The sequence below is a fragment of the Dermochelys coriacea genome, chromosome 26, assembly GCF_009764565.3.
Source record: "Dermochelys coriacea isolate rDerCor1 chromosome 26, rDerCor1.pri.v4, whole genome shotgun sequence".
In the NCBI taxonomy this organism is placed as follows: Eukaryota; Metazoa; Chordata; order Testudines; family Dermochelyidae; genus Dermochelys; species Dermochelys coriacea.
In genome coordinates, this window is record NC_050093.1 from 5496787 (window position 1) to 5513194 (window position 16408).

The 16408-nt window shown below is 54.8% G+C and overlaps 1 protein-coding gene across 25 annotated transcripts in view; it reads left to right on the forward strand.

The window, feature by feature from the left end:
- The window catches only part of DMTN (dematin actin binding protein), a 38115-nt gene that overhangs the window by 9335 nt on the left and 12372 nt on the right, over positions 1–16408 (forward strand). For 8 of the 25 annotated variants that reach the window (XM_038384627.2, XM_038384629.2, XM_038384640.2 and 5 more), the window contains exons 2-3: positions 13913–13976; positions 14770–14826. In XM_038384627.2, coding sequence (XP_038240555.1) covers positions 13913–13976; positions 14770–14826 — 121 coding nt within the window. The other 17 variants (XM_043502905.1, XM_038384635.2, XR_006277071.1 and 14 more) reach the window with 15 other exon arrangements.

Here is a 16408-nt window from a genome sequence, read left to right on the forward strand (position 1 = left end):
TCTTCCACCCCCCTTGCATACAGGATGAGCTGGCTAATCTCATTCTAATCCCAGATTACACGTCACGTGAGTCTTTTCCTCGCCCCGCTGCATCATAGCTGCAGTCTCTCCAGTACCCAGGGGCTGCTAAAAGGGCATCGTCTCCCTTTGCAAGGCCGTGGGGCCACTGGCGAGCTGCACACTCAGGCACAGCAGAGCGATGGCGTTGGCATCAGCAGGGTCACAGAGGAGTGGAGCAGAACTTGGCCCACTGCGCCTAGCTGACACGCTCTGTTTCCCGTCCCTGGTGAGAATGACAGCACTGTATCTGTGGGAGCTCATCTCTCCACGCAGGGAGCCTCAGATGCAACAGCGATGTTCAGTGCACGCCACAGCACTTTGAGATCCTGGGGGGGAAAGGCACTGTTTAAATGCAAAGATCCCCCTCCTGCACTGCCTGAGAAACCTGGCCCTGGTTCTTCTGGGCAAGAGCCACCCATAGCCGCTGCAAACTAGTACAGCACTTCCTGGGCTTGAGGAGCAATGGCCGCTAGCTCCTGCTAGAGCTCAGAAACCAGGGGATTATAGCAGTGTCACAGATATCCACCCGAGTCTCAGATCTCCTGAACAGGGATGATGAAAATGGTCCCTCCCATCCCCCTGCTCAGCTCCGCTCAACTGTAGATCTCAAAGTGCATTGCCAAGGGCGGTCAGATAACACAGTGCAGTGCAAAGAAAGGGCTGTGTCATGCTCCCCATTTTACAGCTGGAGAAACTGAGGCACAGAGAGGGGGGACTGATTTACCCCAGGTGAGTGGGGGAGCTGGGAATAGAGCCCAGGTCTCACCCTTCTTTTTGCGAATACAGACTAACACGGCTGCTACTCTGAAACCTTCTAGCCTGGTGGCTGATCGCGGGATAGTGCCACCATGATCTCAGTTATGCAAGCGTCACCTGCTGAGAAAGCACAATGCACCCTAGCCTTCACTCCCTCCCATGCCGTCTCTCTCTTCTCCTCCTCTCTGAAGAGACAAGGAGGCAGCCAAAGTGAGCAATACGCCCAGGCTCTTATCCTGCAGAGCCTGACCTGGGAGCAGCAATTGACACAAACTTCATTTAGTACCAAGAAGCCTGTGGGGTGTGGGCATGCTGACTGGAGCCACTCCCTCTGCCAGGGAGGCTGTGGGCCAGAGCATGTTTGATGACTGAGGGCAGGGACCCTGTGAGGCCCACACAGCACTTGCCTAGAAACACTCCCTGTTGCTCATGTGTTTTGCAGCAGCCTGCTTTCCTGAGTGAGCTTGAAGGGAGCTGTCTGCCTCTGCTCTCCCCTGCCCCATCCCACTGCTCGCCCCGCAGTGAGCGAGAGGCCTCACCTCTGACCCCTCTGCTCTGGGAAAAAATATCCCACCTGCTGCCAAGTTTTCTGCCTATGTAGCCCATATTTTAATGTGAATGAGTCATCCTTTTTCCCAGCTGGCACCTCTGCCGGGTGATGCTAAATAGTGTGGAAGGAATAGATTGTCAATAGCACCGGGTTAGCATTGCCAGCCTCCCCCAAGGCCTTATTCCAACACATTCGGGAGGGACCAGGGAAGAGAAGCTGGACAAAGCGGGAGATAGATGCCGATAAACCCGGCCAGAGTTGTGGATCTCATTTCCACATCTTCCCTGGCGCTACTGCCACCTCGCTGCTCTTCTAGCAAAGCAGTTGCACCAGGCATCCATCTAGATTCCAGAAGCCGCTTAATGGGATACCCAAGTCCATACAGTCCCACAGGGCATCCAAATCACTGTCAGGAATGTGGGCACCTAAGCCAGACCCTAGGTCATGCAAATCATGCATGTGGCCCAGCCACTCAAGCTGCCTCTGAACAGGGAGGCCAAGCCCAAACCATCACACAGGGCACCCAAACCACTGCCTGGGCACCTGGGCCATTCTGTGGTGACCCCATGCCAAGTCCCTGCATGGGGCACCCAGTCCTGGGCATGGAATGGCCGCTCGACAGAGACTTCCCGTGTAGCTTTGCCCAACCTCACCCAACAGACAGCAGCCAGGGGCGTGATGCAGACGTTCCTTGCTGCTCTGGGGGTTCAGGCTGCTCTTTGCTTAACTGTCCCATGCCTGTAGCTGCTCTTTCTCTCCAGGGGCTAGTTGCTTGCCTGGGATGCATGGACATGGGGGTGGGGGGGCAGCTGCAGAAACCAAAGACACGGGTAGTGAGGAGGACATGTGCTCATGCTGCCTGGAGCTGGGGTAGCTATGTTCTGGCAGCCAAGTCTTTCATTCTAATGGGCCTAATTAGGCCGGGCTGACCTCTCCGAGAGGTGTAATGGATGGTGCTGTGCAAATGGCTGTCGAGGCAGAGAGCCTGTGTGCATCTGCTATCCCTGCTGCAAGTGAGAGCCGACTGCTTCCCAGATGGTAATTGACGTGCCATTATGACCGCTCGCTCACGGCATTAAGATTTCATTGCTGGGGCTGCATCTCTAATGGACTCGGCGGGTGTTGGTTGGGGGCTGGGGTGGGTCCGTGCACATAGAACAGCCTTTCAGCATGAAGCCTAGTGAATAGCTGGGAGCCAGAGCTCAGCGGGACGTGTGGGAGCTGTAGTGTAGACTGGCTTAGCTGAAGACAAGGTGGGAAAAATTCCTGTGCCCTGTCTCTACTACAACTTCCTCCGTGGCACCTGCAGCCATCCAGGTGAATTAAGGCTCCCATTTTTGTCAGGGAAGATGTGAACAGCATGTGCAAACTCCCTCCACGATAGTAACACACCAGGAGAGAGAAGAGAGGCCCCTAGCCTGAGAATGGGGTGGGGACTGGCTACTGCAGAGAGAAGGAAAAAACTTGAGTTCCTTTACCCCTGCTAGTGTCCACTTTCAGTTCTCTTCCTCTATGGGACCTCACCCAGAGTCTGTTCTATATGGGCACAGAAATCTGGCCCAGGTTCTTCTCTTGCCAGGAGGAAACAGGATGCTTTGTGATTAAGATACTAGACTGACATTCAGGAGACCTGGGTTCAGGTCCTGGTTCTGTTACAGACTCCCTGTGTGATCTGGGGCAAGTCAGTTAGTTGCTCCATGCCTCAGTTTCCCATCTGTAAAATGGGGATAGTGGCACTGTCCTACTTCATAGGCAGGTTGTGAGGATAACCCTGTTAGTGTTTGTGGGGTCCCAGGTACTGGGAGGGAAGGTACTTGGATGAGGGCCATGCAAGTGCCTTGGTAGATAATTAAGTTAGGATGAACTTACGGGGTGGAGATGACACATTGTATGGAGCACTCCCATGTATTTTTTGAATGGCCAGGTACCTGTTTGAGAGAGGATGGGGACAGGGTGAGAGTGTGGCCTGTTGGGCAAATCAGAGGCCTGGATTTCAATGTGTGTCAGGACTCCTGGGTTCTGATCATGCTATAAATTGTATGGGCTCTGGCCCTACTGTCTTCAGCAGGAGTTGCACGCACATGGTTGATGGGATAATTGGACCCTTGGGTGCTCTGCCACTGGCTCACTGAGTGACCTAAGGCAAGTCATTTCCTCACTCCGTGCCTCAGTTTCCCACCTTTACCTCCTCCTGCAGGAACATGGGGCTTAATTCACTGACATGGGCAGGGCTTTGAGCTCCTTGGGTGGAAGGCTCTGTAGAAGCCAGCTTGCAGATGCTGGCTCACAGTGGATATTATCCGATTTCCCTCCCGCTCTCCAGGATATTGGCTCTAAATCCCCCTGGGGCAGAGCGGAGGAGCAATGAGGCTGGGCTGTGGATGGAGCTCCTGTTGAAGGATAGCGACTGGAGGGCAGGTCAGCCCAGACGCTGAGACAGCAGAATCTTTATTCGGAAGCCCCTGTCTCTTCTCTGTCCTAGGGAGAGAGCAGGATGGAGAAGGGAGAAATTGCCCCTGGGGTCGACAGGGCTGGCCCCCAGCATCCCTGTGCAGCAGGCAGGGGCACTGGGATGGGGTGAGGGTTGTTGGGGAGGGGCATTGTTGGTGTTTTAGTGGGAGGGGGGTGGCTATCAGCGAGGAGGCCGGAGGTGCAGAGCTGCAGGTCCTAAGGCACTGTCCAGGATGTTACCCTGGGCTGGATGGGGCACCGGTGCCCTGCCCATCCTTCTCTCTGCTGTCCTAGGGGCAGCGCGAAGAGGTGTCCAGCTGGGCTGGGTGTGTTTCCCCAGCCCCCTTCCCCACGCGGCCACGTGCATGCTTGGCTCGCGGGCCCAACTCCCCGTCTGTTTCAGGAACTTGTGACCTAGCATATCCCTCGCTTATTTATGGCTGTGAGTCTTTTCCATAGCAACCCTCACATGACGCTGCGGAGCGAGGGAGGGGGAAATGCCAGGGGAAAGAAACAATGAGAGATGGAGAGAAAGAAATAGAGGAAGAGTCATGCTGAGGAAGGGTGAGGGAGAAAGGGGGGATGAAATGCTGGGAGGGAGGGAGAGGAAACAGGGGGGATGAGAAGGAGGAGAAGAGAGCGAGAAGGAGAGAGTGGGAGAAGGAAGGAAGAGGAGTGGATGAGCCATGCATTATACCCCTCCCCCATCTCTCTCAGGCAGTAGCTCTCTGGAGGAGCAGGAGGGGCTGCTCCTGCCCTGGCCCCTTGCCCACAGGCTGCTGCAAACTAACATGCTTGGCTGTTGTGAAAAGTCAAACTCCGGATTTCCTGGAGTGGGGGGAGCCAGCCTCCTAAATTACCCATGTCAGCCCAGCTTTGTGCACTGAGAACCTCCTGTCCCCAACTCCCCCCGCCCCAGCATTGTGCTCTGAAAGGTTACTGTGCTGGCAGTGCTCAACGCCGCTCTGTTCTCTAATCCTCTTCTGTGTCTGTCCCACAGGCTGGGGAGAGCATGGGACATCCTACTTGTCAGCCGCTGTCTGGGCACCACCCTGCTCTGCTATAGGAGCTGGGAATCTGGGGCACTTTCCCCAACCTCCCAAAAACCTTTCTAGGGGTCGGTAGGTTAAAGTGGCCAATGCAGTGGTCTAGCTCTCTATCATCTTTTGCATTCTGGGTTGACTGCATGACTGAGAAGCGCTTATTGAAGGAAAACTAAAGTTAAGGGATTTTTATTATTTGATTATTATTACTATTATTAATTATGATGAGACTCTGAGACGATTGATTATTATTATTATTTGTATCCAGGATCCCAATTGTGCTAGGTGCTGCACAAACACAGAGAAAAAAGATGGTCCCTGCCCCCAAAGAGCACACAATCTGAGTAAAAGCAGGCCCAGCAGAGTTTTGCATTTATTTCTGAGCATGGTAAGGCTGGGGGCTCTCGTATCTTGTGGCAGTGAGTTCCATAGTCTAGATCCAGCACCCGTCAAGGTTCTGTTTCCTGCACATTAGTCTCCCACGCTGGCTGACAGTGTCACAGTTCCAGTGGACTGGGGCTGCTGTGAAAGAATGTTCCAGTGGTTTGGTCACTCGTCTAGGACTTGGGCGGGACATAGGTTTAATCCCCTGCTCTGCCACAGATTTGACCTTGGACAAATTGCTTAGTCTTTCTGTGCCTCAGTTCCCCACCTGTACAATGGGGATATTAGTGCTACCCTACCTCCCAGGGCTGTGTGAAGGTAAACACCTTTCAGAGCAAGAAGTGCTTGGAGATCTGCTGAAAAGAGCTGGGTGTTACTCTTCGTGGGAGGCTGTGGTCCTGGGGGAAGAGGCATCTCTTAGGTAGCCAGTGGCAGGCTTTGAATGTCAGGAGAGAGCTCTTGGACTGCGCTCTATGTTTGCTAGGGAGCCGGTGCAACTCCTGGAGCTCCTGGGCCATGTGGCTAAGCAGACAGGCTGCTGTAGTTTTCTCAGGGCATGTGGCTTCATCCTTACATAGAATAAACCCTGGAGGTCATCAGTCATCGGCACAAGCCACTAGCCAGCTGCGGAGGATAATGGACACCAACAGCACCGAGGAGCCCAAAGGTGTCCCAAGGCTGCAGATTGGCTGAGCCTGAGAGGTGAAGGCTCAGTAATGGGGGATGCTTGAGGAGAAGGCATGTTCTTCCAGGTGCTTCCCCCTTCCCACCAACATAACCTCCGGCTTGCCTGGGCTCAGCGTTAGCCAAGCGCTCTGGGTCCTGCCCAGTGCTGATCTCAGTCCACTGCTGGGAGAGCTGGGTGACAGGGCTGTATACCTTGGAGGTAAGGAGCCACAGGGCTGGATAATGCTGGCACTGCAGCCCACACTGGCTCACCCGCTTCACGCAGATGCTGAACAGCCTTGGGGAGAGAAGCAAGCCTGGCAGGACAGCGCAGGCCTGGGCTCTGGAGAGAACTGGGCATTGCCTTAGCTTTCCCACCTCCCGCAGATTTGGCTGGCACTTGGTCAAACCCATCGGCGCCATAACTCGGTGCAGAGCATGGGCCAGCCCCAACGCCCACAGCCCCGTGCTGCTCCACCCAGCTTGCTTGGCTTTCGGCTGTTCCTTTTCGACAACCAGTCTCAGTGCCCAGTCCCTGTGGTGCTGGGGGATGGATGGAATCAGTTTGCTCCCTGGTGCAGAGAGACCTGGATCCCAGTCCCCTGGCGCTCACAGCTGACCTGTGTGAGAATCCCAAACATGGGTAGGATCCAGCCTTATCTCTGATGGCACCCACAAGCAGCCAGCACGTGTGCACTCAGACTGCCTGCCAAGGAGAGCCCGAGCGGCTGGAATCACTGGCCTAGGGAGATTGGTGGTTGCTATGGAGAGAAAGGCTGCTGATTTGGGCGTTGGCACTGCTGTCTGCTCCAGATAAGCATGTTCTGGTGAAGTGCCCTGAAAGGGTTGGGTCTAGGCCACGGGAGCTGAAGGCAGTAGGTGAAAGGGACAGAGTCTCGGGACAGTTACAGCTCTGCCTACCTCCTCCTCTGGGCCTCTCGTTTCTGTCTGCCTGCCTCCTTCTCTTCATCTACCGTGTGTCAGACTCTCCGGTCTGTCTAATCGTCACCAAGCACATCCTTCTCTCCAGGTATCCCTCTGGCTCATTCTCGCTTTTCGTCTGTCTCTAATCTAGCTGCTTGTCCCTTCCTTGATCCATCTGCCAGTCTGTACGTCTGGAATCCTGTTCTTCTTCTCCTCATCTGTCTCGCCGTATATATATTACATGTCCATTCGGGGCATGGGCACAGTGAATTGGCAGATGACTCAGGGTGCATGCAGAGCCCAGTCGTGCCTTGTATTGATCTGTGGCTGGCAGGCCAGCAAGTGGGTGGTTTGAAAGGTGTGCGGCCCAGATGCTGTTATTGCGCAAGGGAGAGTCTGAAATGTTCCTAAGCAGCTGCCATGTCTCCAAAGGAGCCCACCGTTCCCTCGATGGGAAACGGCTGTTGGCTGCTTCCAGCCAGGACCTAGATAAGGGCCCCAGGGAGGGAATGAACCCCTGGGCCAGGGCATGGAGAACGGGACCGATGGGAGCTGGCAGCTGCAGGCACACGGGGCACAGCTGGGGATGGAGAGCAATGTTCTCGGTGATTATTTTGGATAATGTGATTATCATCTACAAATACCCACAGGTCTGCCTGGCGGTGAGGGCCAAGCAGCTGCTTTTGTCGGCTTTGTCAAAATGTTCCAACTCAGCCAGATGTGACTCCCGTGACCCAGTACGGATAGTTGCCTGGCCAAGCAGTGAGTGGGGGTGAGGTGATCCCAGCCTGCATGCAGCCTCTTCCGATGCTCCAGCATGCTGATGCTCCCCTTGGGTCCATATAACTACCCAAGACTTGTTCCTCCTTCCCTTGCCTCCCTTCCTCACCCTGATTTCCTTCCTGCTACTCTCCCTGGCCCATAAGAATACCAGTCATCACACACTGGGATAGTGGTTCATCCCCAATTTTTGTGCCAGACATGGACCACCTGGGACATGTTACCCCAAAGGTAGTGCCCTGCACTCACTTGGAACATCCATGGAGGAGCACTGGGCAGAGCATTCTGCACCTCACATGGAATTAGATATGGTGTTACACTGAAGTGTGTGATGTACCACTGACTTGCATGGATCACCCCAGTGTGTGTGTGGGACATGCCTTAATGTGGATCTTCTCCAGTTGATATGTGGGATGTGACTTCACAGGGTTTCTCCCCAGTGGATACCTGGGATTGGCTTCATGTATTGTAGATCTTTACCATTGAATATGCAGGATGTGGCTTTATGTGGATTGTCCTAAGTGGATACATGGGACATGGCGTCACATGGTTTGTTCTTTATTGAATACATGGGGGATGTGGCTTTATGTGGATCCCCAGGGGATAAGCAGGACATGGTTTCCTGTGGGTCATCCCCAGTAAAAACACGAGATGTGGCTTCATGTGGATTATCCTTAGTGAATATGTGGGACGTGGCTTCAAGTGGATTCTTCTCGTTGAACACATGGGGAGTTGCTTCATATGGATTGTCCCCAGTGGGTACATGGGAGGTGGCTTCGCATGGAGATCATTCCCATTTAATACATGGGACGTGGCTTCACATGGATCATCCCCAATGAATGTGGCTTGATGTGCATCTGCTTCGTATGCTACGCAGGAACTAGCTAATAGTTAGGTTGGGTTTGGTTTAGCTAAACAGAGTGTGAAATGTGCTTACGTCACCTACTCCCGTTCTGTGCATTTCCAAAAATACTATTTGCTGCCAGGCACCAGGAGAACTTGGACTCATTCAGAGGGGCGGTACAACGGATTGGGAAATCCATGAGATGTACACTCAAGAAGGCTGCGTCCAGGACATTTGTGGTTCCTGAGATTCCAGTGCACAGTGTGTCCCCGTGCGACAGGCGTCAGCTTCCACCGGAGCCCGAATCCCCTTTACGGCAGGCGGCCTGGGATTTCCAAGGGCTCTCCTTATCTGCTAACAGCAAATCCCAGTGTCAGGAGGAGCAGGACCTCTGCTGAAGCCATTCCCAGGAAGTCAGGGACTCCACCCCTGGCTTTGCCTGCAGTGGTGCCTGTGGAAAGTCTGAGCTCATGTATCCTGTGCTAGTCAGCTACTCAGCAGGCCTGGTCCCTACAATACATCGTTATCTAGCTAGCGTCCCCCATGCGCCCTGCAGTGCAGTGCTGCCGCACAGAGAGAAAGAGGCTTTCACAGGCAGACGAAATAGTCCTTTGCCCTTCCTGGCGCCATCCATTGAGGATTTTGATGCACTTCACAGGCACTCATGAATTAAGGCTCACAGCCGCATCCCTGGGAAATATCCATCCCTGTTTTATAGACTGAGAATCCCAGACACGGAGAGGGTCTGGGTGCAGCCTCTGGAGAAAGGGAGAAGAAGTGGGGCTGGATTTCTGTGCCCATCTGGAATGGGTTCTGGGTGTGGCTGCCTGGCCAGAGGAGAGCCAGAGCTGCATTTCTGCCTCTGCTGGCCTGGATTCTGGCAACACAGCACCAAACCAAAGAGTTATTTGGAGTGCGTTTCTGGCCCAGAGGTGGAGAGATTCCCAATGACATTGATGAGCCCTGATGGTGACTGTGTCTCCTGGAAGACAGATCAGGGTCACATATCCTGGGACCAGCGGATGCTCAGCCTTTGGGAGACCTTAGTCCCTCCCCTCTTCCATTTCGGGAAGCAATGGCTGAGGTTTGAAACTCCAGGGCTCCTCAGAATCAAAGGCTAAAAGCCCAGCAGGGCCACTTCAGCTTTTCAATATTCCATGGTAAAAAAATGCTGAGTTCCAAGAACGTATTGCATGTGAGCCTCTCCTGGAACAATGGCCTCCGGTGCAGGTGTTCAAAATTCTCATTATACAGGGGTACAATGCACCTTGGTCCCAGATAGCACTGTGTGCAGTGAGCTGCATGTCACCCCTCCAGCCCAGGCCACCTCCACCCCAGAGATGGCCACGTCTCAGAGTCCCATCAGGGTGAAAGTTGCTATGGAAACATAAGAGATTGACTCAGTGCAAGACAGTGTAGACCCTCCCCATTTGGAGTATGAGGATTTTTTGCTCTCTCCCCACGCCCGCCCTAAAGGAGAATTTCAGAGAAAAGCAAGAAACCGGTAAAAAAAGGAAAAGAGGAGAATACAATCCCTCCCCTTCCCATTCCCTCCCTCCGACGGCCCCAACCCCTTCTGTGCTGGCTTCTTTTCCTTCCCAGAACTGCACGGCTGCCTTTAGCGCTCCGGGGCCGTGTGCTAAGTGCAGCCAGGCTGCTGCCCTTGCTCCCCACCGGGGCCCTCTCAACCCAGCGTGCTGGCTGGGACAAAAGGCGTAATTAATTGTCAGCGCCCGGTCAACAAGCGCCTGCGATAACAGGCCTCGGAGCTGGGCCCTGGCACAGGACCACCTGCCCAAGGCAGGGCGGGGCGGGGGCGTGCTGCAGTCCCGCGAAGGGGAGACAAACTCCTGCTGAGGAAAAGCCAGACGGAGCGGAGCCTGTTCGACTCCGCTGGGCTGAGGGAGGCCGAGGCCTCTAAACAATAAACCCATTGTGTCCCCCCCTCCTCGCGACTGGAGGGCAGGACTTACCTAGAGCATCAGCGGCTGGGGATGGCAGGTGAACAGGCCTCCTGGACTGCATGCTTCAGGTGGCATTGCTGGGGCAGTCCCTTACAGACTGCCAGACAAACGCCAGCCCAGCCCGAGCCAGAGCCGGGAAGGGGACCGGCCCCTGAGTGGTCTTGGCATGTCCGTGTCTGTGCCGCTCCTGTTATAAATGCCCGGCATGAGGGAAAGGCGAAGGTCCTGTTGTCAGGGAGACTGAGGCAAGGCCTGGGTTTGTGCTGATAGACTCAGAGCATGGAAAGCGCTTCATTCTCACGACCGCTCCGCATCGGGCCCCGCGCTTCTTTGGATAATCTGGGCCCAGGCGTCCAGAGCTCCGTGTAACCAGAATGAATCCTCCCAAGCCCCTGCGGTAGGTCCTTTTACAGATGGGGAAATCGCCCTTTTACAGATGGGGAAATTGAGGCATGGAAGGAAAGAGGCCACTGATTTTGGGTGCCTCGGGGTTTCACCAAGCAGCTTCCGGCCATCCAAAAATCAAGACAACCAGCATGAGGAGCTACTGCTGAAAAGGTTGACCTGCTTCGGGTCACCCCACAAGCCTGTGTCAAAGGCCCCCTGGGGACCCTTTGCTTAGGCCACAGGCGTGTTTTTATGTGTCCTCCGACAGCCGTAGAATTGAGCTCAGTTTGGATGCTGGTTCCCAGAGTTTAGAGGAGGACAGTGCTGGATAAAGGCTCCTCACTTTGGTCCCAAGCAGGGCCCGCTGAGCCCTCCCTCCAGGAGCCTCAGCAGCTGGCGGCTGCTCTGAAGGCCGAAGCAGATGGAACCCAGGAAAGCTGGAGCATATCGAGTCTCTCCCTTTGAGGTGGCACATGCCCCCTCTTCCCTGCTGTGGGCACTGACAGACTGGCAGCCTGGGAGACGAGGAATGGGGGAGATGGAGGTGTGTGTAATACCCACCACCACAGCCTGCAACACGGGGAGACTAGAGACGGCTCCGGAGTTGGATTACTCTGTTCCCCGCTCGCCTGGCCCACGACTGCAAGGATGCATTTTCCAGGCAGTGGGTTGGGGGTGGGGGGGGGATATTGATCAGAGATGTCTCCAGCTGGCAAGTGCATCTGGAGGGCAAGGCTTGGGTTTCAGCTCTCAGGACAGAGAGCAGCTCAGGGAGAGCGGGGGCCGCAGAGGAGACGCCACTTGTGGAGCTGATAAGGTTCTGGCTGGGAGCGGGGCTGCTGCATAGCTCTGTTGTGTACTGCCTCCCCGTGTGAGAGATGCCCAGATGATGGGGAGGGTGCACCAGCACTCAGAGATGGATCAGAACCGGAGCCGGTAGTCTGACCCACTCCCAAACTCCACGGCTCAGGTAAAATGGGACCCACGTCAGAACTTCACCCCCTGGTGGTGGAAGATCCAAACCAGATTGATGAGGCTTTGCACCCTCCAGAACAGCCCTGGTTTTGCCCATCTCTGCCTGGCTATTAACCTTGGGGTATTGAGGGGTTGGCAGTAACCCCTGACGGGGGTGATGCTGTAAGGGGGGAAGAATCCAGAGTCTGGGAGTATCAGTGCCCCACCAAGCGGTCATGTTAGGGGGCACTGCCAGAGACTGGGGACTGGAGTCATCAGTAGGCCCAGGGGGGCACAGTAGAGCCTAACACCTGCCTCTCCCCATCTTCCTTGTCCAGGTGCACAGTGTGATGGGGGCTTGTCCAGAGAGAAAAGGGACTGACTCACAGAGAGCAGAGATTTCCCAAAGGAGAGGGAGTAGGAAGGGACCCCCTTTTGCAGGGGTGGGATCAGCGATCCATCCCCACATATACCTCCTGCAGCAGTGATTAATTTGTAATGAGAGAGGTGCCAATTCTTTTGCTTTCATAACTGAGTAATTCAAGTAATTCTTTTACTTTCATAACTGACGTAGCAAGCCCAGAGGTGCCGGGGTGATGAACTGCCAGGCCCAGAGGTGCCGGGGCTCAGCCCTGGCTAGATCTGGCACAAATGAAGCACTGCCCTGTAGGTCCCCGTCCTCCAGAGGCACAGGCTGCCCCATGGCTGCGGAATGGGCTGAGCTGCTCCGCAGCTGTCTGTCCGCTGCCCCAGGGACTTCCTGGAAAGCCCTTGTTGACCGGACTTTATAGTTGGAGGTGGGGGGAGCTGGGCAGGGCCAGATAGGGAAAGCAAGCACGTCTATGTCATTGCTGAGAGCTTGGGAGGCATCCAAATGCACTCTCTGTCACTTCCCATTGTCCCAAGAACAATGGCTCAAAACAAGTGCAATAATCCCACCGCTCAGTGCATGGAAAGACTCAGCAATGGAAGGTCCTGCCTGGCTGGGAGCCCAACTGGCTGAGATCACTGCAGGCTCACCGGTGCTGCCAGGTCCTCCCTACCCACGCCCTGAAATGGTAGAGCCATCTCTCGGTGTCCTGGGCTCTGAGCAGGCTGTGTGTGCTCCAAGCCATGCCGTCTCCCCATACCCTTGGCTCTGGGCAGGCTATGTGTGTTAGCTCAAAACCGGGGCTAACTGACAACTAATAAAATAAAAAGAAAAGGAGTACTTGTGGCACCTCAGAGACTAACAAATTTATTAGAGCATAAGCTTTCGTGAGCTACAGCTCACTTCGTCCGATGAAAGCTCACGAAAGCTTATGCTCTAATAAATTTGTTAGTCTCTAAGGTGCCACAAGTACTCCTTTTCTTTTTGCGAATACAGACTAACACGGCTGCTACTCTGAAACTAATAAAATGTAACTGTAAATGGGGACTCATTATGGAGCAGGTCTGTTTCCAGTGGGGTCCTGCAGAGATTGATCTGTTCTTGGCCCTACACTATTTAACATCTGTATCCATGGTCTGGAAGAAAACATAAAATCATCCCTGATAAAGTTTGCATATGCCACAAAGACTGGGGGAGTGGTAGATAATGAAGAAGACGGGTCACTGATACAGGGCAATCTAGATCGCTTCGTAAGCTGGGCGCAAGCAAACAATATGCATTTCAAAAATGGAAATGTATCCATCTGGGAACAGTGTGCCACTCCGCCATGCCATGTGGGAGACTCGGGCAAAATTCCTGCAGGAAGGGGTTCCCACCCTGGGCCACACAGGAGGCTGGCTAGCTCACCAGTTCAGGTCTCTTGCCCTCTGGGTGGGGAGCACTGCACTGCTTTAGGGAAAGGAAAGCTTGTCCCTACTTAATAGCGCCTGCTCTGGCCATTTAAGGAGCTACACTAGCTCCCAAGGGAACCCCATGCAGGGAGAGTGCTGCTCAGCTGGTGGGGGATGCAGGGGTTTGAGGGTGGCAGAGGTTTTAGTTTCCCCTCATCTGACATGTGGTTCATGTACACCTCCCCGGGTGTCTGCATCCAAGCTTCCCTGGCTTCAGAGACTGGACCGTGGAAGAGATGGTGTGTGGGTGGGTGTGAAGGGGGGATCAGCACGCCGTGTCTGGTGTGTGGAAGATCTCACCTCTCCTCATCTCTGTCCCCCATTGCAGAGGGAGCATCTGACCCACAGCCCAGCCTAGGAGCCCAAAGGGATGTGGAAACACAGAATCACTGGTACGTAAACCCCTTGTCAGCATCTCCCCGCCCCTCAGGAGAGATGGGCCAAACCCAGAGATGTGTATCTAGCTCTCCCAAGCCCGCAGGCTGAGGAAATAGTGGGGCCCACATCAGAACTGCAAGCCTCATCCACCCACCCCATTCCTCTTCCCAGCTTTGCCCCCCTCCACTGTGCAGCCCCCTGCTGAGCCTGATGATGAATATTTCAGAGTCCTGCTATGTGTACCTCACTTTGCATTAGCATCAGATGCCTGCAGGCGGCTGGCTTGGCCCGGTAATGGGGCGAGATGAGAAGCCCAGGGAAGCTGGGGCGGCTGCAGATCCAAGGAGCTGAGAACCAGACGTTGCTCAGTGGCTGCATGCAGAAGCCCCCTCTCACTCCTGATGGCTTTGATCTGAACCTCTCGGAGCCTTGATTCCTCCCCATGTACGCACGGTCCGGGCTCTCCCTCCTTTATTCCTCCATCCCCTGACCCCCTATGGCAGTGTGCCGGATGGACCCGCCCTCAGGGATCATTGCAGACTCCTGTCCCCACTTGAGACAGGAGCAAAGGTCTAAGCAGCAGCCTCACTCAAACAGATCCGCCAGGCCAAGTCCTGGCATCAGCTTTGCGCCACGACTGGGCACAGGGGCGGCAGGCTGGGTGCCCCCCCCGAGCTGTTGCCAGGACCCAGGGGGGCAGGCAGCTCGCCCTTTGGGACCCTGAACAAGGGTGGAGACCGTAGCAGCAGGATGCCTTTGCCCAGGCTGATTGCTGCGAATGAACCTTCCTCCTTCACCCCCCTGCAGGACTCTGTGCATGACCCGGCCCTTCCCGCAGGCGACGGAATGGAAAGGTTACAGAAGGTAAATGAACTGGGTCAGACTCTTCAGGCCTCCTCTTTGCAACCACCCTGGTCAAGGTGTGGGGGGGTTGGCGTGCTGGATGGCCCTGTATAGGAATGCAGGAGGCTTCAAGCCCAGCCCCTCTCTGTTTGGGCGCCTCGTGACACTAACTGGTGGGTCTCAGTCTGCTCGCTAGCAGACAGGTGTCCACAGCACAGAGCTGCTGGCACCAGCAGGCCCCGTAGTTGGCAATCTCTACAGAGAGATCAAGGGCCCCCCTGCTGCTGCGGGGACTGCCCAGATGCATTGGCAGAGGGCACAGGAGCCAGCACTATACCTGCTCTGAGGGGGTGCAGTGGCAGGAGAGAACCTGGGAGCATCCCCTGCCCGGTGCCATGCCAAGTGATGGGCAGGTATCAGTTTCTGAGCAGGACAAGGGGTGAACTGGCAAAGGCTGCGTTGGGCCCTTCTGCACTCAGCATTGCAAGGGCCACACAATTGCATGCTGTTAATTGCAATCATTAGATGCTTCTGAGGAGCTGGGGCATGCAGTTGCTGTTACCGGAGGGCAAAGGAGCAGGGTCTAGTCTTCGCTCCATCGGCCCTAGGGGCTCCGCCCCTTGCTAACTGGATTTTGGGCAGACAGCACCACCTAGTGCTTACTGCAGCTCTCATGGACAAGTCTGCTGAAGCTGCTGGCAGTGCCCACCTGTGCACACCACTGCCGTGTGCCCCAACAACATGACCTGCTTTGGGCTGCGGGAGTTGGAGACCTAGCTGTGCTGAATGGGGCAGGAGCTGCAGATTTCCCTCAACTTGCGTGGCAACTCCTGACCTGGACCGGCTGAGTTTTAATTTCTAGTTGAATGTGATTTGTGTTTTGGAAGGAGCTGCAGTTCATAGCTATTCTTCACGTTAAAGACGAATTGTTCCCTGAGTCCCAGCCTTCCCCACACACGCCATGAGTCTTAGGAACGCAGGGACTGCCAGACTGGATCAGACCTGTGCTCCATTTAGCCTAGTATCCTGGCTTTGACCAGCTGCTTCAGAGGAAGGAGAAAGAAACCCCAGGGGGCAATTATGGAATAACCTCCCTACAAGGGAAGATTCTCCCTGACCCTCAACAATTAGAGGTTGGTTTTTGCCCTCAAGCAGGAGAGTGTTTGTATCCCCTCTATTTTCTCCTGTCTTGTGGGTGTTCTTGTGACTCATATAGAACTCCAAGCCTTTTTGAATGCTGTTGTGCTCTTGGCCTTGATAGTATCTGGTGGCAGTGAGTTCCAGAGGTTCACAGCCCCCCACCCCCACCTCGTCAGTCAAACCCGAGAGCATAGGTAGGCAAGAAAATGTCAAGGAACGGGGATATCAGAGGGCTGATGTCCTTCTGGATTTCCTAGGTCCTGCTCTGAGGATCAAGGCCCTCCTCTCTGGGAGTCAATTCCACTGATCTCCAGCCCTTCTTACAGGTGCAGTGTTGGGAACACACACAGGTACACAAGCACACTTGCACATGCACGCACACACAGATATGCACATGCAAATACACACACATACACACAAAATCTGGGTGCAGGTGCACATGCATGCACACACACTATTCGCT